Source organism: Corvus kubaryi, unplaced genomic scaffold (assembly GCF_017639235.1).
Source record: "Corvus kubaryi isolate FWS band 111438036 unplaced genomic scaffold, C.kubaryi_AGA036_p1.0 37398, whole genome shotgun sequence".
In the NCBI taxonomy this organism is placed as follows: domain Eukaryota; kingdom Metazoa; phylum Chordata; class Aves; order Passeriformes; family Corvidae; genus Corvus; species Corvus kubaryi.
The window spans coordinates 15,712,886-15,739,423 of record NW_024581137.1 but is presented as its reverse complement, the minus strand read 5'-3'; the positions used below and the strand labels follow the sequence as shown (position 1 = coordinate 15,739,423).

Genomic DNA, 26,538 nt, shown 5'->3' with positions numbered 1-26,538 from the left:
AAAAGCTTTTCTGAAAGCTGTCTGGGTGAAAAATGAAGAGGTGGCTCTCTGCAGCACCTTGTGAAGAATCAGGGAAACATTCACACTCAGCCTCACCTTCAGTTCAGGTAATAAGTGAGCAGCAAATAAGAAAGATGCTGAGATTAAAAGAAGTAGCCAGTGTGCTTTGGATTTAGAAAAAGGTCTTGTTATTCAGAAACCTGTATTCCAGACCAAACTACATGCAAATGAATTTGGGGGTTGCAGGTTTCCCGTCACCGTATGTTGAGAACCGTGTCTGAATTATTTTATTGGCACTTTGGTGATGAAATGAAAATGACCTAATAGCATCTGCCTGCTTCTACAGAAGTAAACAGCAAGAGTCTGCTCCTGGAAAGGTAAATTATGTTTACAGTTATGTGCACATGGTGGGAAACACCAATAGTAGAGTTACATTACATAAGAGCTGTGAGTAAGTGCCTCCAAAAGAGAGCAGGCCTAAAACCCCTGGATGTTGTGGCACTAGCTGCTCCCTACATATTTATACTTATAAATTACATATGGGAGAAACATTTAGTATTCAAAACATAAGAACAGCTTAACTGTCTAGACAGGAAGCTTTGTACCTACAGTTTCTGGATCTTCCAGGGTTTAAAGTCTAATAAAAGGAAATATGAAAACCAAGTCTACAGTTATAAGCTTAAAATTAATAGAACTCAGTTAAACAAAATACAGTAAGAGCAATATTTATAGAAAAGGCTGAAATTCTGTTGGGCATTCAGGAAGAATAGTTTTTAAAAGCTCCTCTGTTTAGTGACTTGTTCAGCTCCAGCAGAATGTAGGCCATGGACCCCCTCAGGGAATGACAGTAATTGAGGTAAGTAATCAGTTTTCTTTAAGAAATTTTATGTAATTGGGAATTCCCAGTCTCTAGTAATTACTGTATCAGCTGTTGGCACTAAAGCTTCCTTGGTTGTGAAAAGCAAATCCATTCCTTCACATTCAGCTGTAAATAAGCTTTGTACAAATGAGGAAAGGTGGGAATTCATCAGGAGTTCCTGATTCAGCAAGTTCATTAAATAAATATTCCATGTGCTTAATCAGGAGCTCACTAAGATGCCTGGCTTGCCCAGGTCTGAACAGAGACCCCAGCATGACAGGGAACGCAGATCTATCCTTATTATGATATGTATTAAGGTTTTTTCATTATGTCTAATCTTTGTTGTTGCTGTGGCCATTGCCTTGGCCTTTCTCTGTGCATCTCTGGAAACTTCTCATGAATAATCAGTGCTATCTTAAAACGTAGTCATTCAATAACTTATCTTTGACCATGTTCCTAGACCCCTGGTTATCAGCCATATCTCAAATCACTCACAAGACTTTCCTGTTGGCATTAAAAAATTATCCTGGTCAACATCAACTACATTATAAATTGCTACAGAACTTTAAATGATCATAGATAATATAGACATAATTCCAGCTGCCAAAATTAATTTGAAAATGAATTATTATGCCATGAAAAGTCAATAGGTTAGCTAGATCCCTCCACAGGATAGTCTGTGCAATTAAAAATACAATTTTTCCTCCTTCACTTTGATTATCTGAAAACTATTAACAAAAATTTATTTAAAGTTACACCTACCAGAGTTTGATAAAGGCCTTTGAAAAATGAGCAGTAAACTCAGTAAGGAAGGGGGATCTGGAGAATCCAAAGCAATGCTATTGTGAACAATGAGACAGATATGATAATGCAAGTAATCTATTTGGACAGTAGGGGAGAAGGTTCAGAACAAAGTGCCAGCAGTGTAAACGGAAATATACACACACTGACAGTTCAAAGGGACTCATTACCATGGAACCAACTGTTTCAATTATAAGGGAAGAAGGGAAAGTCACTGGAAAGAAACTGAGACATCTAATGCATGACAAAACACTGTACAAAAGTGTGATGCACCTATACCAGTAACCCCATTTCAGTTAAGAGAGGGAAAATCCCCAAGATAACTGGAGCACTGGGAGATGCTTGAATGTGCCCAGATCAGGATGCTCTGAGTGGCTCCCACTGAAGTCAGACTCACTATAATGCAAAGCACCTAAAGAGTCAGTGCTAAAACACATATATTCTATTGTCCTCTACTGGAAGAGCAAATCTAGGACTTGCCCTGGGTCCTCCAGCACGTACCTAATGCCATCAGTCACCTCTTACTTCACAGAGCTCCCACTGTCTTCCTTCTTACAATGCTGTAAAATATGCAGGGGAAGAGAAATGAAAAATTCACTAATATAAAAACCAGAAGACTGGACGAATACAAGACCAAAATAACCTTCCTGGGGATAAATGCAGACAACTTCCCTACTAGAAAGCACTATCAATGCTTATTACTGGAAAAGTACCAGAGATTTTTTTCACAGAATTAGCCAAAGTCTGCTTCATCTACATTCACTGGATTTGTACCAGACACAAGGAGTCTGCCTCTCCCGCAGCAAGGCTGGCTCACAGGCTGGCTTCAGAGGGTGTGTATCCAGTCTTGTTTATGAAATGACACCTTCTAAGACAGTGTGTTGGTTTAGTATGGTAACAGAATGTATTTTATTTGGAACAGTGTAGAAGCTAGAGAGAAAACAGACTGGCTCATCAGTATGCTGACACACAGGAACACACACAACTGTCCTCTTATCCACAGTCTTGTTTCCTTAAATATGCCTGTCCAAAGCCTTCACTTGCAACTCAATATTGTCAAGCAAAAACATTAAATAGTCCCAGTGTTCCTCTTCCAAATCATGAAAATGGCATATTTTACCTCAGAAAACATTAATAAAAATGGCTTTGTTCTTAATTTCATTTCTATTTCCAAAACCATTAGAACTGTTCTACAGCCCTTTCTCACAATTATAAAAGTTAAAAATGTATTTTAAAAGCAAGATAAATAAATGCCTGCAAAGTTCACACTGTTCTATACCATGACTCCCTGAGCTGATGATTTACAAGCAGGACTGAATAATATGAAGTCCCAGTAAAATTCAGGCTGCCACAAGTAAATGATTTGCCTGCTGGTTTGGGTATTGGTTCTCAAGAGTCTGGAGTACTACTTTTGAGATGATAATACCTGAAGCTGGGAATGCAGGGATTAAGCATCGATACATGGAAAAAAGCTCAGGACCACTGAATCACTTCAAACACCACACTGAGCGGTTACACACACACAAAAACCAAACCTACTCTATGCAAGTGAATTGTGAATGTAAGTGACATGTAAGCCTAGTAAATCAGAGAAATGTAATTTAATCTCTCTAATCCACAATTTCAAAGCTACTACCATGTGATACTTATTTGACTGCTTACCACTAAAAGCCATTACAATTTTCTTAGGCTTGCCATTTCAGTCTGCTGCTTTCACTAAGTGATATATCAAATGAAACACAGAAACAAAAGTATATTCACTCCAAGGATATGTGTTTGCTGCTTTTTTTAAAATTGGTTCTCCCAATTAGGTATTAGAGTGGAAAATAAAAGTGTCTTAGCAAGAAATGAAGCTTTACAACATAGTTACTTATCCACAAATCTTAAATAATTGGATATTTTGCTATACTTCAAAGAAAGATAAGCCTGGAACAAAATCAAATAATCCCAGCACTCTAAGGTGTAGCAGTCAAAATTCCGGTATCAAATAAATCCAACTGAGAGCCTTCAGAATATGTTTGAGGCAAAATAATTCTTGAAATAATTAGACAACTCTGAACAACAAGAAAGATGTATAGTCTACTACATTAATCCTTGCCTTATCATCTGCACTTGCATAAAATACATTTGAAATTACAATTACCCTTTATCCACCATGCAAAAGCACACTGTCTATTAGCTAGAGGAGAATCATAGAACTGTTTACATTGAAAAGACCCTTAAGATCACCGAGTCCAACCATTAATCCAGCACTGCCAAGTCCACCACTAATCCATGTCCCTAAGCATCACATGTACACATCTTTTAAGTACCTGCAAGGATGCTAAATCAACCACTTCCCTGGGCAGCCTGTTCCAGTGCTTTACAACCCTTTTGGTGAAGAATTTTTCTCCTAATATCCAATCTAAACCTCCCCTAGTGCAACTTGAGGCCTTTTCCTCTCGTCATATTGCTCGTTACTTGGGAGTGAAGCAGCAAGTTGTGTTCCTCAGCTATACTCAATTACACCAGAGTATGTATATAAACACATGCAATGCCTGGAAGAGTTTATCCATTTACAGATGTAACATATTGCAAACAGCTAATTTTCCTCAACAGATGGCTATAGTGGCTCTTCCTGCAGCATAAACATGATTCTACAAGAGAAGTTGCCTCCTGCTCCTGATCCAAAGACAGGCACATCAAGAGCAGTGAGGGAGGACCTCCCATTTACTGTTTAGTTACTGCATTTGGAATACAACCAGAAGGTCTACCTGCTGTAGGTTGGCTCAGGGCTTCCTAGCAGTGTGAGAAAAACTGAATTTATCGATTATACAGGAGTGCTCCTGGGGCCACAATGAGCCCAAAACTGGGACAGAGCTTTAAAGTCAAGTTGGTCTGTCAGGTAGAGCAGGAGGAGAAGAAAGGGAGCAGTGGATAGTGCTGCAAGCAGTTGCTCTCTCACTTCATAGTTGCTCCCCCTACATGCTCGACCCCTTTTTCAGCAACAAGCAGAACTCCTATGGCCTCCCAGGACTCTGACAGACAAGGAGCAAACTGCCCACCCTCAGGAGGGTGCTGGGTAATGAACACCTTTACGTGATGGCTGGAGTCAGCCCTGAGTTCTTTCCCTTCGCAACATAGGTTTAGGGACAACACACTTTGTACCACTAGTTTAAGTTAGACTCTGAGCCTTTCTTGCCTTGTCATTTACTTACTATTTTCTTTCCAAGATCCTTGATCAAATATTTGAAGAGTCACCCATGAGACTTAGGCCAAGCACACATTGCTACTGTCTCAGCTAAATCAGCAAGGGATACAATCACATTGCAGCTCCAACTGCAGGCATGAGAAAAGCTGTGACAGCCAAATTATATCTATATGGAGAGTGTGTTAATTTCTTTCCTAGATTAATTTCTACTAGCTTATTCTGACTTTCCTCTAGGAAGCTATATCCTACTCCATATTGGGAGTGTTTTGCAATCTCAGTACCACCATACCATGAGAGATTCAGTCTCCAAATAAGCCAGTTGATATTTTTGGTATCAAATTGATTCACAAAAGAATTGCAGCATGCTCTCGGCAAAAAGTCCTACCAGTGCCAAATGTACCGCTGGTGCCAGTGCCGGGCCATTCCTCTGCTGGCGTGCTCATGTTTCCCAGGATCTGTGCTCTACTGAGCTACCAAAGATGGGTCTTAACGTGTCAGGACACAGCGCAGCCCCACAGAGATCCTAACCTGGGCCCTGGAAGCAACAGAGCTCTGTCAGCAATGTTATAGTAGACCTACATCCTTCTGACGCAGTGCCAAGACTTTGGCTAAACAACACTTTCAAAAACAAGCTCTAGAAATCCAAGCCACCAAGAATTTTCAAGTGTTTCTCTCCCTCAGGAATTCTTGAGATGTGAGAAATATCTGTGTTGTCAACAATAAAGATGAGAAGCAAGATACTTGGAATGTCTTTTATAAAACTTTGTCTGACACGAGGTTGCCCCTTAAGCACTTCTAAAAGTAACCTATGAGTGTACACAAGAGATATGTCTTCCTTTTGAAATCTACAAGTCCCCACCAGTCTTTGTTAGCATATACTGACAACAAAAGGGCAAAACAAACAATTCAGCTCTGATAGTTATTACAGAGGTAGAGGTAGAGGGAAGGGGTTCTCAGCTCCTAAAACGATGCACACAAAAAAAAGGAACTCACATAGTCAGTATTGATGGAAGTCCTACTGCCAACTGCCACACACAAAAACACCATAACACCTGCTGATATTGACATCACTGCCTGGTAGGAGAACATTTCATGAAATTCACATTAGGCAAGCTGTACCCCTAAGATTTGGGCACATATTGCACAAGGCTTCACCTACATTCATCTGTCTTTAAAGGACAAATTTATACAAAGTGCAATAAAGTCCATGAACCATCCACTGCTAACAGAGAGAAAGGAATGCCAATAAGCCAGTAGTGATGGCACTCGAGGGAGAAGAGACACAAGAGGCTGGTTTTGAAGTTCCAGCCAGATGTTTCCACTTCACAAATGCAACCACTATGGTCAGGTTATCTAAGACATAGTTCTGTATGAATTGAGAATTGGAAGTCATTCCTAGGCTTTCTCTCCAGACCTGTGAAACTCTTAATTCCTTCCCTCACGTGCCCTCTGCTGAATATGATTGCTCTTCAAACAGGAATTTATCTACTCTCTTACAGTGTTTGTTGAAAGACAGTTGCAAAGCATCAGGGACATAAGGAATGGTAAAGCAGGGTCATCAGGATATTTCCTAAGAGCACAGAAGAGTAGAACTAGCCTCAGTAGATATCCCATCATGCCAAATATGAGTGGTGATAACTAAACTGGGTCCCAAATATTCCATGAGAGATGTCAAGTATTAAAGAAAACACAAAATCTAGAACATGCTAAACCTGATTGTTGCTCAGTGCACAAAGCAATGCCTTCCTTGTTCAAGAATTTATATCTGGATTTTAACTCTGAAAGGATGGCCATCAAGCTCCTCTATACATACATATTTTTAGAATTAGGAAAATGCATGTTGGCACTAACCAAAATGCAACTGTACCAACAAACAATATTCAAATTGATCTTTCAATTCTTCAGTGATACAAGGCATTTCCCATGTACTGTATATTTATTGATGCCTTATTCCTTATCTGCATGAATCCAGTGCAAACAGATCCAACAGTCAGAGACCTTTTTCATAACTTAAAAAAAAATTATAATTTCATAATTTCATACAATTACTGGTCTAATGCATGAACATGTTTCAGTGTACACAAGTGTAGGGTAACTCCAAAATGAAGAGATTTTAAAGCTCTTCATAAGTATGGAATCCAAGATCTTCACTTTTGTTTCTCTTAACTAGTAGAAGACTTGTTTTTTATTTTCTTCTCTAGTATCAGGAACCTCCATAGGAAAGGGTGTTTGGAGAGGAAAAGAACAAACAAAAAACCCATACAAATTAATAATAGAGAACGTGGGTCATAGCAAATTCATGTCCTCACAAATCAGCCCATCCAATGCATGTCCATCAAAATCTCAGTGACAGATGCCTTTGTAACTTCTTTATGATACCAAATCCAGCCTTGAATACCGGTGGAAAAGATGTACTAAAATTTTCTAAAACATTCTGAAAAGATACGGACTTTTACAAGAATTTTGCTGTTTCACTCATAAGCACTCTTTTCCAATTACAAAGATTACAGCAATTCAGATCTGACCCCGTGAATGACGGATGACACACTTTATACTCTGGAGTCAACATGTAAATTTTACCTGTAATTTCTGCCCTCTACAAAAATTGGGTTATACAATAATGAGGTGCTTGACTGCTGTTGCATTAAGTCTGTAATGAGACTGAATGCACAGTCATACCATTTAGTGTTTTAAATTGCTTCAACTTTGGAGTAAATACATCAGCAAAGACTGAGCTGGGATATTAAGTGTAGAGCAGTACATCAAAATAAGATGTTAACTAGCTGATGTTACATGAAAATTATTTCCATATTTCACTGAACAATTCTTCAAATTATTAACTTGTGTAACATGTTATTAAATGAAGCACATAGAGGCATCTTAAACATTAACTTACTTGAAGGTAGAAATAACATAGGCAAATATTTCATACTTACTGTAGGAAAACTCCAATTCTTCTCATGAGATTTTTACCATAAGCTAGCAAGCCTGACATGAATTAATTTCCTACCTGTGCTGGCTCCTAATTTTACCTTTTACAAGAATATGGGCATTTTACAACATGCTAAGAAAACTGTTTCAGTCAAATGACTACTGCAGTATTTCTTATTTAGCTACTTCCAGTGTGAAGTTTCAGCTTGCTTTTTCCATTCCTTCCCTTTTTCAGCCTCCGAGCAGCTGTGTTCTTTCCATCTGTGGTAAGTAACCCATGACCATTTCAGACTTCTGCCAAGATTATGCTTCCAAGTGAATTAGGCTGCCCAAGAAAATTCTCAGATCAGTTTGAATATACCTACATCATGTTTTCCAATGATACTGCAAAGGAACTCTTTAATTCTCAGTCCCTTCGGCATCTGTGCTGCAGTCAAATTGCACTGGGTCTTCAATACAGTTAATGAAGGCCTATTGTCTAATAAGAGTAATTTAGGTTTAGAGGGATCTCTGGGAATTTCTATTTCCCATCCCTAGATAAAAGCAGGTCTAGTTCAGATGAGCTCTGGCAGTCTCCAAGGCTGAAGATCCCATGAACTCTCTGGGCTTCTCTTCTGGCATTTGACCACCATCTCTGACAACAATTTATTGTTAGTTTTCCTTGTTACAGCTTATGCCTGCTGCCAAACATCCTACCACTGTTCCTCCAAGAAAGCCCTGACTGCATCTTCTCAGGTGACAGCAGTAAGACCACATTCCCTTAGCCTTCTCGTTGTAACACTGAGCAAAGCTGGGATCCTTTCAGGACTCCCTTTGACTTCACTGACTTACTCAGCTTGTGTGTCAGAAGGTCTGGTTAACTCAGTTAAAATAATTCAGGACTAAAAAGGAAAAAGATCGCTGCAATTTCCTGCATGTTATGGGCAGAAGACAGACTTTAGAAAACTATAGTTACATTAAACAAGTAGCATATTCCTACTGGGACCTGCATCCATAAACGTCTTTTCAGAAAGCCATTTGCAATGAAAATTTTGGCTGGTCAAACCCTACAAACAAAAATGCAAGCTCTTGAACACCTCACTTACACACTGCCTACAGAGTAACTATTAATACAGAGACAAACATCTTTTATGGGGGTGTAGTACTTCCCATGCATTCGTTCAAGGCACACTCAAGAAAGGTTATACAAATTATTGCAAGTTTAGTCTGGTTGTTATAATGATGTTTCTGAGCAGAAAGGTGGCTTAATAAAATACAGTGATAAATAGGGAGGACTGTTTAAAACCTTATCTTTCATTCCTGGTGCTTTGAATTCCTGAGTAAGTCCTTTCAGTCAGTGAAAACATTTTGAACTCAGATAAATGGTATCTTGAGATTTTTTTTCCTCTCAGAATTTTGTTCAAAGATTGTACTGAGAAAATTAAACATTAAAGTGGCTTTTACTTCCTGACTGTTCAAAATGGGTTCTAATTTCTGTTTGCCATATTTTCAAATTAAAGTTTTAATTCAAATTGCTGTGCAATTTTAAGGGTAATAACCTTTTTTGTTTCCTCAGCTTATCCATCTGCTGTCCAGTACAATTACTATTTCTTATTATGTGAAATTTAGCAGTTTGCTAGAAGAATTTCTGTCTTAGCTTCAGCCTGGTGTCCAAAATGAAAACACTTCAAATCTGCCCATGACATGAAATTGTCTGGGAAAGTTAAAAGTAGTTTGGTGACAAGCTTATTGAAACAGACTCTAGCAAAGCCTCTTAGTTTGTTATCAATATCATGGGTTTTTTAATTGCCACATAGACGGCAATTTTTAATTTTGCTGGAACTTGTGTTTCTTGTTGGATGCTATCCTTGCTCTTCCCCAGCAGTTAAAGCAATAATCAAAGAGTCAGCTCAGAGAGTAAGTTGTATTTTCTATTGCTTTACTTCCAATATTCTCATCTTCAGTTTCCTATCTTTAAAAATTGCTTCATGTTTTGTATTTTTCAAAACAATAGTCTCAAACTTCCCTAACAGTAATGATGCCTTAGGCATCAGTAAGAGAAAAGCTCCAAGACATCAAAACCCAATTTTGTTGTCCCTATCTAGAAACAGAGAATACAGTCCTTAGAATTAGACAGAGGATCACACAAAAGTTTTCTGTCAAAGAAAAAAACCAGAAAATGCTACCTCAAAAACAGCTTTAAGTAAGTAAAAGAAAAAAAATAGTTCTGGTTATGCTAAGTTTAGTCTAGCAAAGGTTAAAGGCCACAAAATGATCTTTTTAATCTGGCTGCATGAAAACTCAAAATATTTTGCTCAAATATCACTCCATTTCTCATCCACAACTCAGGCATTTCCATTTTTGCTATGTATAAAATAATTTTATTTAAGCCATGCCATTTGCAGTGGTGTATTTCAGGAAATGCTAATCCTTCATTTATACTGACCTAAAGTCAGGGAACCCTTGATATTGCCCCTCAAGCACCCATAGGCTGAAAACTCCTAAGCTGACACAGCAGAGACCTGAAGTGGGAGGAACTCATCCCTGTTCTGTCACTCCAACATCTTCTTCATTTACAGTAAAATACACAGTATTGCATACAAATACCGAACAATGTATAAAACTGCTGTACTCACCTAACAGCAGCAGTCAGCCAGTTTACAGGAGAGCAAACCCAACTCTTTACAGGAAAGAAGAAACCATTTGAATCTAGCCTGGCCTAGCCAGTTGTCTGACGTGATCTTACCCAGGACTGAACCAGCAAGTACTTGTTACCACTGCGTCAACAAAATCAGGACCTGACATCAAGAGAAACTGAGCACTGCTTTGCATTTGAGTAACACAATGTGGTTCTAAGAGGTGAGGGGACTACCCAAAGTGTAAGCTGATTGAAATTACCCCAGAGCAGAATGCCAAACTACACCTCAGCTTCTCAACCACCAACCTATGTGTCCAAGGACCTGACATTCCCAAACAGCAAATAACTCACAAGACCATACTGCTCCTCACTCTTCCCATCTGTTACTAAGGATGGAGTGGTCCTCCTTCTATCCTGGTCTGATGCTGTTGGAAGACTAGGCTGAGGAAACCACTGATGCATGCTACACTTTGTTATGTTATTCTAGTCTCTGCCCATTCTAGTTGTAAGCTTTCTGCTTTATTGTCCTTTACTACTTATCTCAAATGTCCCATCCCACACAGCTGTCACTGGAGGTCAAACCACACAGAGACAGGTGAATCCCTCAGATAATTAAGTTTTGGCTTCATATAGCACTATGACTATCAGAATTCAAACATTTTGGTAGCGCAATTTATGGTGGAAAGGGTGTGGAAAATAGAGATATATTAGTTGGTGGTTTGTTGCACTACAAAACTATTAGCACTTACTTGTGCCTGTCAAGTTCATTCCTACCACTGCTCAGATAAGCTCACAAAAGCCCATATATCCCCATCTGATTACAGGCAGACCACAAATACACCTGTGAGTATGGTGTTTACCAGTGACCCAGAGGGAGGAAGCAGCACCTTTGGCCAGCTGTCTCCCTACTGATCATGGGGAGTCAAGACAGGCATCTGTTCTACAAACCACATTTTAAAATAAGGGAAAATATCTGAGGTTGGAAGACCAATTCCACATTGTCCTTCATGCAGCCCGTGCTTACCTGAACAACCTGTAGGATTTCCTACACTCCTCCACCTTAAATGAGCAAATTTTTAGGTACAAATTACTGCACTGGATCCTACTTCACTAATTCCAATTCAAAACATAGTCCCCAAACAAACTAATGAAGCTCATTTATCAACCTGTTGCCTGAGGGACTCAGAGATGACCTCCAAGTAATCACAAGATAGACAATGATCCTGCCCATTCAAAAACAGAACAGTCTTTACAAACCACAAAAGGTAAGACTAAACCCAGTTTCCCTTTTTTACCCCAAAATAAAAGATACAAACCAAAGCCACACACAACTCTTGTAGTCAGAGAGGATATGAGGTCTAAATACACAGTTGCTGTGACTGAACAAGATGCTGTGACATTGGAGAGAAGCTATTTTTTTTTCCAGTAGCCAATGTTCTTTCCGAAGGGTAGGATTTGGAATACTCATTTTATCCTCTACTGCCAACAGTACCCACATGCTCTTTGGTTAGAAAAGAGATATTTGGCACAATGGCTCATCATGCCAATTATCAAAATGGACCAGCTGCTTCCCTTTTGGAGTGACAGCGAGGTTGGAGTGGCTGGGACTTCCACAGCCACACAGACCACAGTCACCTCCAGAGCCAAAAGCTTAGAGCTGATACAGGTGGTATTTTTCTAAAGATATATTGTACTAGAAAAGTACAAAATACCCAAAATGCACCTTTTAATTCCCCTAGATCAGTTAAATCTATGGTATTTTGTGGGCTTATTGACACTGTGGCCATAGCATAGCCAAAGAGGACCACAAAAGCCATGAGAGAGGTAAGAAAAGGACACAGACCATTAGAGATTAGTTACGAACATAGCAAGGTGCTCCTGTCCCAAGCGCCCCTGTAGTGGGAGCTCAGACATGTAACATGCTGCAGGATTGAGATTCTTGAGAAGATAAGACAAGAAGCCAGTGTTCCCCTCAAAAAAACACAATAAGCAATGGTTTCCCATTAAACCCTTTTAGAAACTGTCTCCCTCTGACTTTCTTTTTCTATTTATTTTTCTTTGCCAAATTTATCACAGTCCTTCTGTCCCAGCTCCACCTTGGCCAGCTTCCCAACCTTTTTGACAGCGCTGCAATGTCACTCCTATTTTCCAGCTACGGACAATGGAGCCTGCTGGTCTAGAATGAGACTTACTAGAAGAGCAGTGAAATGAAGAGAACACGCACAAAATGTGGCCCTAACATTCTCTCTCTTCAACACAAAGAAGAAAGTAGATCTGGACTGCTGAGTGAAATGTATCCTGTAAATTTCCCTGCACAAAGTCTGCATCTGCTCCAAAAAGGGTGATGATTACTACAGGTGACCATAATTATACCAGGCCCGCCTGTCTTCACTCAAAAAAGAGAATAAATGTCTCCATATTTTCCCTTCAGAGCAAGATGGAACAGAGCTTTAATAAAACGGGTATTTTCTATGCCAATCTAAGAGAAAACCCTCTTTCCATGAGATTTCGGTCATATAAGGTCAAACCAGAAAGAAGAAATAACACCCACTGGCTGGTCACAAGTATGCAAGAAAAACAGAAATCAATGTTTATGGAAGAATGCTGTTTGCTACTTAAATTTTATTGAACAGCAAATACACTGAGCAGACTACCACTTTCTTCATGGACATTCTGCAAACATAGGGAGAGACATCACAAAGTATCCATTCAAAACTATTTGCTCAGTTAATATCATTTTATGGCTATAGAGGAGAATATCTTCAGTGTTTCTGCAGGATTCTAGTGGCTCTCCAAACCGGAGTCTTCCCTTATAGATCAAGGTGTTCCAGTGATTTATGTGAGAGCCTTATCCCCAGCAGATGTGCTGTGCTGTTTTGGGCTGGGATTAAGCTAATTTTCCTCACAGCAGCTAGTATGGGGCTATGTTTCGTTTTGCAAAAACAGTGTTGATATTAAGAGGGAAGTTTTTTTTATTGCTGAGCAGGGCTTACACAGAGTCAAGGCCTTTTCTGCTCCTCACACCACCCCACCAGTGAGTGCACTGGGATTCACATGGAGCTGGGAGGGGACACAGCCAGGACAGCTGACCTTCGCTGACCAAAGGGATATCCCAGAAGATACGGCAACATGCTCAGCATATAAAGCAGGGACAAGTAGAAGGAAGGAGAAGGCATTTGGAGTGATGGCGTTAATCTTCCCAAGCAACCATTACACGTGATGGAGCCCTGCTTTCCTGGGGATGGCTGAACACCTGCCTGTCCATGGCAAATGGATTCCTTTTTTGCTTTGCTTATGTGTGCAGCTTTCACTTCACCCATTAAACTGTCTTCTTCTCAACCCATGAGTTTTACTCACTTTTACTCTTCCAATTCTCTCTCCCATCCCACTGGGGTGAGCAGCTGGGTAGTGCTTAGCTGCCAGCTGGGGTTAAACCATGTAAGCTGCTGCACACTGAGAAAGCGGATCAGACCCTTACAGTGAGTTTGCAACATACATATGGAAGTAGTAAGCACACATCAGAGGAAGGACTCTCTTGAAGCAACTGTTTTTAAAAAGCTCAAAATAACTTTATGCTTCTTTTTACACCAATAATCTTTTAATTAAAAGTTAAGCAGTACAGCTACAAAGATTTCCAAGATCCTGAACATTCTCTCAACAGCTTATACTACTTACCAAATGCTTTGTTCTTTGCAATCCCCGTGATTATAAAAGGAATTGATTTTTTTTTAACCTAATTTTACATCCTTCGCATCACTTTAAATTGCATTACTAGATTGGAACATAAATCTTTACTGTTTGGGGGTTTTTTCCACCTAAGGAGAAGTGTAATAATTGCATCAAAGATCGCGCATGAACAATGAAGCATCCAAATGTTTAAAAATCAGAAAAAAACACGAGGTTTTTAAACAATATTTTTTAATATAAAACTTTACTTTGTATTATTTAGTGTCTGAAAAAAAATGCAAGAAAAAAATATTCTGAAACTAAGGCAGCTGTACTGAAATCCTTCTTTTATGTGTCTTCCTGTCAATGAAGTCATTGGAAAAGGAAAAAATTCAAGTCCAAATTTCTTCTGAATTTGAAGGCCATTCTAAACTCTACTGAAGACAATGTAAAGATGTCATTCACATCTCAGGGCTGTGGAGTACCTGTATTCACTTGCTTTTGCAGCATTTGACCTTTCCTATAGGCAAGTTATGGAGTGAGTCACCGACAAACCCATTTGCTCTCAAAAAGAGTGGTAAAATTGCCACCAAAGATGGCAAAGACTCACCTGTTGCACAACTGTCACAGAAACAAAGGCACATGAACACTTCATAAAAACCAGTGTCATAACACACACAAACTAGAAGGCTCAATTAAGTAATTAATACAGCATATTTTGTTCTGGCATTTCCTGACCCTCAGTGCTTGGCTTTGCTTTTCAAAGCCGGGAGCTACTACATGAAATATGCCAGAGTTATTCAGAAAGCAAACCATAAGCACACAATCCATCCAACAAACACCTGGTGGTACAAAACACAGGCATCAACAAGACAGAGGGGTTTTTATTGCACAGGTACCTGCTGCTCGTGGTGAAGGGGAACCTCACAGCAGCAGTAGACTTTCCTGTCTGCTACAGGCCATAGCAAAGTAAGGGCTGTGCCAAAACACACTCCATGGCAGTGGGGTCTGCACAAAGGAGCTTTGCCCATCCACTCTCAGTTCCTGTCAGGAGAGCAATTACTCCCAGACAACGACTGCTGGCACAGGCATACAGTACTCGGACCTGTGCAGCAAGTACACCAAATGCAAAAGCTCTTCTGCCAGAAAGCACAGCAAGAGCAGCAGAGGTGATAGGAGGCAAGCATTTCATTAGCAAAGGGTTTGTTCATTGGTAACTCTGCTTTAAATTATAGATGTAAAGCAATACCCAAAAAAAAAAAAAAAAAAAAAAGAAAAAAAAAAAAGAAACCTCAGGCCCTATTCCAGACTGTAGCACAGCTATACACTGCTCATTTATGCATCCTTCCTGTTTTCTAATACCTCTCTGTCTCTTTTCTACCCTTAGCTCACCTTCAATTTCTGCTCTTTATTTGAGCTAACATCACCAGTCTTCTAACAAATTTCCTTGTTTAAGTAGCTTCCAGTCTTGAGTGCTTCTCAACCCACACTGCTCTCTCCCACAACAGTTCTCTTGTTTTGGTTTGAGGGTTTTTTGATTTCTTTTTTGGGGTGGGGTTTTGGGAGGAAGGAGAACAACACACTGGTTGGCTTGTTTCAAAAAGAAACCCTTCCTTGCCTTTTACTCCCCTCACCCAAATCATCTTGCTCAGGAGGCTCCCTATCATCTACCTGTCTAACCCTTCAGGACTCTATTTCATATATCTGAGCTCAGACCTCATCCTTACCACAGCACCAATCTCTCTCCCCTGTTCTCACCTACTCATCCAAGCTCTTTCCAAATACAACCAAAGTGTTGCCTAGCCCTTCCAACTTCCTTGCCTACTGTATAGCTCCCCTTTCTCCAGAAGTTAATCTGTTAGTTTCTCTTCTCAAACATACCTTTCACTCCTTTTTGCCAAGAGAGGAAAGACAAACTTGAGCTAACTGCTAACAACAGTCAAAGAGAAAACTGAGGTCCTCAACTTTCATTTGTCTCAGTCTTCATTGGCAGCCTGTTCCTGTATCTCTAATGTGGATGGCCTGCAAGACAGAGATTGAGGGAGCAAAGTCACCTCCCACTCTAAGAGGAGATCAGGTTTGTGGTCATCTGAGGAATCTGAACATGCATAAGTCTGTGGGAGCTGAAAGATGCATCCCAGAGTCCTGAAGGAATTGGTTGATGTGATGCCTTTTCCTGGTCTTAAAATCAAGAGGCATACACGGTTAGAAGGGGAAAAGGGATTTTACCTTGGTATTTATTTTTAAGGATCCTTAGGTGTACACATCCAGGTCATATGCATCGAGATGCACCCCACCGAGTCTTTCCCTGTGTCTCTCTTCCTCTCTGTGTCTCCGTGTCTCTCCCCCCAACATTGGGTATAACATTATAGGTTTTACTAATTAGCAGATCTATCAAAGATTCCCTAATGAGAGGCTCAAGTGAGCCCCCCTCCCCAAGGAACCTTCCCCTGGATGGTTCTATCTTGGTTTACAGAATGTGTTCTGGAGAGGACCTTGGGGTCTGAGGCACACTGATCCCTAACTACAAAGCTTCTAAAATGTTTAGTCTCTTAGCTTGACAAACAAGTCCAAGAATGTAGGCAAAAAGCACTAGGAATACAGAAGTTGTAAAAGGTATAACAGGGGTATAAAAGAAAAGGCAAAAATCTTCATGGCATCAGATGTAGTTGTCAAGCCACTCTCCATGGTATTTGAAAAGTCATGGCAGTCAAGTAAAGTCCCAGGTGACTGGAAAAAGAGGAACATCATACTCATCTTTAAAAAGGGTAAAAAGGAGGACCCTGGTAACTACCAGCCTATCAGCCTCACCTCTGTGCCTGGGAAGATCTTGGAACAGATCCTCCTAGAAGCTGTGCTAAGGCAGAGGGAGAACACGGAGCTGATTCAGGACAGCCAGCAGAGCCTCACCAAGGGCAGGTCCTGAATCAGAGGGATGGGAAAGCAGAGATTAAATTATTTACTAAGAAGTAGTTTGTTAGAAGCAATGCATACTGCTTGCCCAACACTTATTGTGCCTACCAAAGCAGGATGAGAAGATATGAGACTATTGATAAAGGGAAGGAATCCTGACCAAAGATCCTGTTTTTAACCTAAAACTAACTCAAACCAGTCTTGAAGTTTGGACTTAGCCCAGGGGTATAAAAAGCATGCGCAGGGAAGAAAGGTGAAAAGTTCAGGATGAGGAAGACCCTTTACTTCATCTGAGGAAGACTCTTATTTCATCTCGGAGACCCCTGCCCACAACCACCAGACAACACTGTGAAAGCACAACGCGGATGTAAATAACTTTTGGGCTCATTGTAATATGAGGTGAGGCTGGGCGGGGCTAGGCAATGAATATGTATAGGAGTATTGGGAAACTCAATGAATCTGGAACTCATAACCCGATAAATACCAAGCTGAATGCAGCTGTCGGCACACATGACTTTGGAGGAGCTATCCCCCATGCGTCCCAGCACTGGAATAAACATACCTACTTTACTACTTATTCCAGTAGTGGAGTCTTTCCCACTCATCAGTCCTGCCCAACCAACCCAGTGGCCTTCTATGACGGAGTGACTACATCAGTGGACAAGGAAAAGATCTACGGACATCAACTGTATGGAGTTCTGTAAGGCCTTTGTCAGGGTTCCCCAAACATCCTTCTCTCTAAATTGGAGAGATACAGATTTGATAGATAGACCGTTCAATGGATGAGGAATTGGCTGGATGGTCATATCCAGACAGTAGTGTCCACAGCTCGATGTCCAGATGGAAATCAGTGACAAATGGTGTACCTCAGGGGTCCAATATGGACAGAGACATTCAGAGGAATGTAACACCTCTCCTGTGAGAAAAGGCTGAGGAAATCCCCTCATCTACAACACAGAGAACCTAGTCTTGTTCAAAGACAAGACCACTGTATTTTATTTCAAAGGTATAAAAATGTTGCTTTCTTAGAATCTTACTTAAGCAATGTTTGGGCTTTCCTTTGCAGTCAGGAACACAAATTCCAGCATAAAAGTTTTGTAAAGTCAGTAGGCAATTCAGAATGGAATAGTGTAGTGTGAAGTGTCAGAAGACCTTAATAACAACCTTAGTGTATCTTTAGTGTAAAGTGATGCAAAACAGCATCCCAGCTTCATTAATATCATAAGCGCTGAAGATGAAGTGTTGCGAAACCTGCAGCAAGATAAGCATAACTGTTTTCTGAAGAAACAAATTAAGTTTTAGGTTAACATCAGATTATGCCTATATTAAGAAAGGCATTTGTCTCTTCCACCCAATACATCAGAAGAAAACCAACTCCTTGGAGCTTATCAGTGCTTTCATTCTTTAAAATAACATTTATACTTGCTTTCAGTATCCACCAAGATGAACTTCTCCTGGCATTACTGACATGAAATAATTTCATGTGACTCATCAATTTGCACAGGACTCTGTAAAGGTTCTCCATATTCTGAAGAAATTAAGTGCTTAATTCAATCTCCCGTGTTTTTCTCTGGGTTTTCTTAATTATTCATTTATCCACAAAAACAGAAGTTTGCATGTCTGGAGTTATGTATAAACATAGAAGCCGAGGACTGGAAAGAAGTCACTTGCTTACGTTTGCTTATTTCGCTGGGAAAATTTAACACTTGCATGAAGTGAGAAAGCTGTTAAGATACTAGCTTTTTTTCCCATCCCCTAACTAAAAGTCCAAACAACCACACACACTCACAAAAAAACCAACCCCAAAACAAAAAAATAAACCAACCAAAAATTAACTTGGTAAATAACTTGGCCTACTCAGTCAGGCAATCACATTATATAAAAGCACAGGATCATCTAATGCAGGAATTGTCCCAAGTTTCTGTAATGTCACTTGGCAGCTCAATCAGTACCACTCAGTCCAGTTCACACACTTATCTACTGATAAGCACCAAGTGATCAATCAATCCCAGTGGGGCATGTATCAGATCAAATGACGGTGATAAAAGCTATCTGAACCCTTCACAATCAAAGCATATCTCAATAAATCTTTTTCGTGTTAAGGTCTTTGGCAGTTTGGGTTCTTTACAAAGGTAACAGGGAGCAGCTCATCCAAATAGTTTCATCATGGAGGTTTGGCCCTGGCCACATGCTCCCTGTTAAAGAGCTGGCCAGGAGTACAGACACCTTAATCCTTCACAAATATTCAATGAGCTGTAATATTAGTTTTCAAAGATGTATTGCAGCATCCTTCAAAGAGACCGTGACAAGAGGAGATTTAAAAGAAAACCGTGATTTGTTTGTTAGACGCTGTGTTATTTTTTTCCCCTTAATATTACATTTCAGCCATTGCATTCATCAATAAACTTAGCAGGATGCTGCCTGACATTTTAAAATATGCAGTCAATTATGAAAAGTCATGCTGTTTGAGAAAAATTTATCCCACATTGAAAATATGAATTTAGTGACTCTCAAAGCTTTTAAGCTAATCTTATTATCCACATAATAATGTCCAGGGGCATAATAGTCTCTAGAGGCGCCAGGCCATTGTGTTAGTCACAGTGGATATAGGTCTATAGAAAAAAAATAATTGCCTTGACCTTATCTAAAGTTTTCTGATGGAAACATCTGAAATCCAGCTTTTCAGCCACAAGTGTTTGTTCACACCTTTTTACCGTGGCTGAAGGACAAGTGGAATTCTGGCCTCTGCTCTCAAGTCTACTCCCACCAAACTGCTAACCCATAGAGCTTGCTTAGACTACCACGGGCCAGTCTTCTCACACAAGTCAAAGAAAGCATATCCTTGGATGATCTGGATCCCCTTCCTAATATCTGGGACTTTTTACACCAAGAGAGGATTTTTTTTTTTTAAATTATGTGCAAAGAGCAGACTGTGCAGGGAAAAAAATCATGGTTGCAAGTGTAGCCCTGCACCCAGGTGCACCCATCCTTGCCTTATTTCAAAAGATCAGCCATTTTATATGTGAAAGTGTTGGCAGCTCCTTCCACCTGAAGTGAAAGGAGCCTTACCAGCACTCCTGTGACCAGATTTAAACCTTTATGCAAACAAGTCTTGCTTAGAAGAACCTAATTCCAATCTCTCTATTGCTCACCTAAGGTATTTTTATTGCACTTGATAGGTTGTGAAGAACAGCCATACTGATCCCAAGATTGTGGGATTGAAACTAGTGGGAACTGTTATAAAATTTTAATATATGTCATCTTCCAGACAAAAGGAGACTCCAGGGAGAGCCGACCTTTGAGTGCAGAAACCTTACTAACTTGTCAACAGTGGAGTTACATTTTCAATACAAAAATGAATGACAAAATTAGGGAGATTGCACTACAGTTGTACTGTCTAGAAACAAGCAGGTTTCTGCTAGGCTTAAGTGAATTTATGGGTTATATAAATTGAAATAATACGAAAAAACATAGAGACAAAAAATGCTGATGTAGTTCCCCATTGATTTCAAGCAAATCTGTGCCAAACAACAGTTCATAGTTGATGCAAGTGTTATCTCATCTTAACTTCTGACTATACACCCACAGGATTGACACTGTTTTTAGCAGTCCTCCTTCAACTTGTACCTTTCCATTCAGAGTCATTATCATTACGAGGGAGGAAAAAGCCACCACCTGCTCAAAATAAGCAGTATTTCTCCATGAACAGAATTTCATGGAAAACAAAACTATTTGAAAATACATTTAACAAATAGTTTTGGCCAGAGGAAAAAAAGGTGAAGAGTCAGAGTTGCTTAAAATTTCAAGGGATCTCAGGAGGTCATTCTATCCAGATCCAAAGGATTGAATATTTAAAAAGCCTAAAAGCCTAATTTTAAAATTTCAGAATAATTTTGCAGGTGAAACAGTCTGTGATTGATGACATGCTTGTTTTTTAATATACGCCTTTAAAAACACGCATAGAAAATTGCTCCTTTCAAACTGATCCTGCCCTGTTCTCTCCCAATCGCTCTGTTCAGGAAGCCTTTGGCAACATTATTCATCATTTCCCACCATCTCTTGATTACAGGGCTCTACCCAGACTTATATCCCCAATGGCTTAATTCTTTCCACAACAAATTTCAATCCTCTCATGCATTTGACAGTAGGAACAGTATTTAAAAACAACCCAACAAAATCCACAACAAAGCAAACAAAATCAGTCAAACAAATGCCAGGATCCTCAAAAGTATTCAAGAAGAAAATCAGTGTCTTCAGAGGAACAGCATTCAAGAAATGGATAAGCTTCAGAATGATCAATAGTTCCTTTCATATTAAGAATATTTCTTACCTAGCTGCTCTACAGAATATGCTCCATAGCGTTGCACAGTACTCCCAAAGGTTTTTATCAAAAATTCAGAATATAATATGGCAAGTTTATTGATTCTTTTTCTGGTGTTTGAATTTCCTATGACCCTAAGTGTCTGGCACCCACCAAGGAGGAGCTGACAACTGATCTCTGGTAATAAGGGAATTATATAAGCATATGTAAAGCATAGGCTGTGACCACCATATATTTAATTTAATACTGACCTGGAAAATACTTAATGCATTAGACCTACTAATAACAATAACTGGAATACTCAGCCCTTTGCTACAAAGTCACATCAAGACAACATGAGGAAAGTGCTTTCACCACAGTCAAGCTTAGAAACATTCCTGAAAAAGCAGTGGAAAGAGAATACGTATGTTTATACACAGCTTTGGAGTAAAGCCATGTACTTCCCTGTTTTTACCAGCTTTGCACTGGTTGTCATGAGATGACGATGATCCTACACAAAGTCTGTACAGCAGAGGTATTTCTGTCTTTGCACTGTGTGGAACCATTTGCAGGGGTTTCCCATTTACTTTCCTATTTACTGATTAATTATTCAGTCACATACATCTGCACAATCTGAAAGTTTTTAAGGCACACAAAGCCTAATTATTGTCCCAGATTAAATAATTAAACTAGGATGGCCAGAATGTTTATCTGGGCATTTGCATCCAAGAAGGGCTGCTGGACAACCAGAAAACCCCAATATTTTGAAAATAAAAGCATCTTCAGGAAAGAGGATGGTATTAACTTTCAGGACCCAATTATCTTCCTGTTCTGCCAGCTCTCTCCTGCCAGACCTCAAAGTGAAAATTGAGATAATCGTGATAAGCCTTTGTCACACAATGGGCATCAGGAAGATGATTTCTGTCAGCTCTGTTTAACATACTCTAGAGAGGGATGTGACTTGTGCACTCACGCTGAGAATGAGCAAGAACTAGGGCTTAGGCAGGCTTAAATAGAAATATTAATATAGATGTTTTATTGATTAAATTCTTGTTAAAAAGTTATTACTTTGACTGATTGATCTGTCAAGACCACAGAGCTAGGACTACACTCCACAGCAGGTTAAAGTACAATTCCTCCATGTTTTATATGTTCTTTTATTGAGAGGTTGCTGAATGGATTTTTGTATTCAGCAACCCAAAACAGTCTCCTGATAAAGTTAATTTCATTTGCCCTTTCTGATCTAGGATGTCTGGAAATTCTAGACTATTTTAAGCCTTCCAGCACAGGAAGCACAAGCAGTCCCCCAAAAGAATGGCACTCTTCAAGATGAAACAATTCTAAGAAGCCATAGAGATGAACTGTGTGTTGATTGTAATTGTTCACATTCTTCCTCCAAGTTAAACAAGAAATAACTTCTACTAGAGGATGTCACAATTACAGTTAAGGTACTTTGCTCCTGTACCTACCTCTTACTTCCTCTTAGGGTCACAGCATAAGGTGCACTGATGAATGCCCCAATGCTGGTGGAACTTTGATGCAATCAGCTTCAGGTGACTACTAATTTTTTTTATTCCTTTAATTAAAGACAAGGCTAACTAAAGAGTTAGGGACACCCCCAAGCTATTGGTTGCCTGTTTCTCATTAACTGCTGGTGGATTTTTTTTGTTGTTGTTCTCTGCTCTGAGCACTATACAGCGTTTGCTGGATTCTGGCAGTCAAACTGGAGATTTTATTTTAGTTTCTACCAGTTGTTTTCTCACATGACAATTTTGCCATCTATCTTTCTTTATAAAATACTCAAATTGAACTCTAGGAGCCCTATTTTTCCCAGCTAAAAGTAGTTTTTTATCTCAACGGGAATCAGTGGCACAGTATTTAAGGCCACATAGGAGTGTAGCTGTAAAAGGCTTTTCATTCTTTTTTTTTCCCTTCTTCTTCTTCCCCCTTAAGAAGTACTGCAAGCACACTGCAAAGCAGCAACAATTTGGAATGTTTATTTCAAATAATTTCTTAAAACTCCCAATTTTTTTATATTTCCTTTTTTCTATACATGAAATATGTTATTAAAAAGTCCGTTAAGTTTTTAAGTAACAGATCTCTTGGCAAAACAATCTCAAGTGGCTAGTATATCAAAAAAGGAAAATACTGAACTAATGTTATAAAACAATTATGAACAGCTCAGCTGTTCATTACCCAATAAGCCAGAGTCTTACTGTGTTTGCTTCACTAGGGAGAGTATGCAACCTTTGGATGTACTTACTATGGATGTAATGAATTCATTGTCATTTTGAGTTGCATTCATAATTTCTGTCTTTTTAAAGTTTGTCCCTTGACTCAGTGATAAATCATAGGCTCACTTCTAAACGTCAGTGATTCTGATGCAGAGTAACAAACTTCTTGTACACAGTGACCTTTTCTGTCCTTAAGGCAAGGCATGGTTGCTGGATCACAACTTCCAGTTGCTCTCTTTGCTGGGGGCTGGGTAGTCTGTGCCTGTAGTGTGTTACATTTGTTATACTACACTCCCCTACTTGAATCATACCTGGATTTTGGTGTAATTAATGTGCCTCCTGGTTTTTCATAGGCTAAACCAGACTCTTGAATCTCTTGGGAGAAAATGAAGTTGCTGAATGAGAAGCTCAGTACATGGCACTGCTTAGGTATTAGACTAAGGAAGATCTGATGATGTAGCAACAATGATATATAAGAAACCAGAAAAAGACTTCTACAGTGATTAATTTTCTTATCTCTGGCAGCCATAGACACAGATCCGAGAGCCTGTATCTCTAGTTACTGTGCCTAGAGAAACCTGGACAAGATGATGGGAAAACAGGTCTCCCCTAAAGACTACTAGTTTGTAAAGTGGCAAGAGATTTTTGGATATACATAAACATCTATATCTATTTCCTCCCTATTTTCTGGATGCTTTATTTCAGAAGGGTTTCTGCAACTCTTCTGCACTCCTTTTGCTTTGCTGGTTAAAGGAAAGTCAAGTGTGACTACCTGAAAGTCAGCATTTCGCTTATGGGTCTGTGCCACACACACTATGGGGAAGATAAAAGTGCAAAAGGAATCTCTGTCAAAGGTTTCCAAAGCATCATGAAAAGAAATGTGTTTAAATCAGGTCTTCTTGAGGGTGTGTTGTGGTGAGGGTGGGGAAGGGCACTAACTACTTGCTCACTGTGTTATCCGTAGCAATAGTGTCCCATTTTAGACTTTTCCTGACCTGAATCTGTCATCTGTAAGAAAAGGCTGTTTAAAAGAGCATGGAGTCCAAACAATTTCCCAGCCTCTCCTGTACATAATCTAATTCTCCTTTTCATTAATGGATGTAAGTAAAATACAAACAGCATGCAAACTGTAGTAGCTGAATTAATGTTATGACTAGTGGGTGTTTTAAAAAGAAAAAGCAGTTTTAGGAAGGGCTCTTTTTAATTTGCGAGATTATAGTTTGCCAGTTTTGGTGAGTATCCAAGACCTGTCAGATGCTGCTCATGAATCAAAAATGGAGATGGGAGAGCTGTTAAAAGGCCTAATTCTAAAAGACAGAATACATGCCAGATGAATTTCGAATGACAGGTCATTGGTGGTTACACGAAGGCTCATCAGTGTTGTGCATGGAGGGAATTTGCTGGTGCCAGGAGCTCCGTGTGCATTTGTGCAAGAGGCTGCAGCAGAGAGCACGTGTGTTGGCTGTCAGCAGGCAGAACTGGGCACACAGCTGCCCCCAGGGCTTTTCACTGGGCATAAGTGGGACAGCCAGTGGCACACAGAGAGGTGCTGCAAGGTGGAGCATGTAAAGAACTGCGATTCAGTAATCCTGCAGTGAAACACAGCAACTCATGAAACTGGGGGAGTTTGCTGTTTATTTTTAAAAAACCCCAAACCAACTGAATTTTTTAAAAAGCCAGAAACAACTCCCCCAAAGCCTGAAAAATGTCCATGTTTCCTCAAAATTATTTCTGTTTCCTTTCCTCCCTGGCTCTTGCCTTGGCCTATGATCCAGGAGGTCTGCTATTTCCCTTGTTCAGCAGAAGAGGTGGGTGCAAAAGACCAGTGGTTGCCCCTCGATGACCCTGCAGCATGGCACATGAATACCCACCGCATGTCAAAAACCCCTTCCTGAGCTCTGTGCAGTATTTCAACGGCACTCTCTGAATGCCTCAAGTGCTGTTATCACATCTCATTTAAGGCATATCTAGATAATGATGATGGAATATTATGTGACTAGTCCAGTAAATGCTGTTACTAATGCACTGTTTCTAATACTATTGAATTGCATTGCCTCTAGAATAACAATGGGGAGAATTGTTTCTAATTCACACAGTAATATGCTTCGCAATGTGGTCATGCTTGAATTGATCTTTTTTTGGCTCTGGCGATGCATTGATTGCTTTGCCGCCCTTTATCACGGCATCTTGAATAGAAACTGGAAATGTGAAGTGGGGGATTTGAAAATGGGGGTCTGGAAAAACTGGTGGGAATACTTGAAAATGGTAGAGCAGAAGGAAATTCCTAGAAAGTCCTGGATTTTACCCTGTTTCCCTCCACAACAGGTGCCAGTGCACCTCTGAAGAGCTGATACAATGGGCATCCCAGCGTGTACTGTCCTTTTAAAGGAGAACAAGAATATGGTTATCACCTTTTTTATTCAATCTATGTGCTTGCTTACTCAGTTCAAGATCAGCCACCTCTAACTCACTCATGCAAGTCCTTTTGATTAGTTAATTTCTTGCCCTTATTGAATGTCATTCTGAAATTAAAAGGCTGGCGCATGAAAGCTTCAACACAGGACCTTTGCTGGGCCTATTTGTTGAGCAGCTCAGTCCTTTTAATCAAGTTACTGAATTGCTCTGTTCCATCAGGCATTGTCAGGACTCCCGAGCCTCAAGGAATTTGGATGCAGGAAGAGGAAAATGTTAAACCTATTCTAATTTAATGATCTATATTCAGAAAAGGGTAAAATTGCTATTTAACTAAGTATATAATGAGAAAACAATTTTTAAAGGAATTACTAGGTCTGGAAATAAGCTTTGGCAACTTTTCATGGCCAATTGAAGTATTAAAGTAATGTACTTCTCAAGGATTTGACTTATATGGCTGATTTTACAGCTCTGCATTACGCTGTAGAATGGGCTAGAGTGTCGTGCAAAAGTCGTCCTGGCAAGTTTATTTGTGATATTATATGAGACAGCACTCTCAGCCCAATAGACTGCAATACAGAGGCTGTGCACCCTTCTGGAGGGGAAGGGGAACAT

General features: G+C 39.8%; 1 protein-coding gene across 3 annotated transcripts in view; it reads right to left on the bottom strand.

Annotated features, from left to right (window-relative positions):
• CPNE4 (copine 4) overlaps positions 1-26,538 on the bottom strand; it is a 230,188-nt gene that overhangs the window by 184,638 nt on the left and 19,012 nt on the right. Inside the window, exon 2 of one of the 3 annotated variants that reach the window (XM_042043746.1) lies at positions 5,236-5,385. The exons of the other annotated variants lie outside the window; for them this stretch is intronic. Coding sequence (XP_041899680.1) covers positions 5,236-5,293 — 58 coding nt within the window. The 5' untranslated portion in view covers positions 5,294-5,385. The remainder of the gene's footprint in view (positions 1-5,235; positions 5,386-26,538) is intronic. 3 annotated transcript variants of the gene reach the window in all.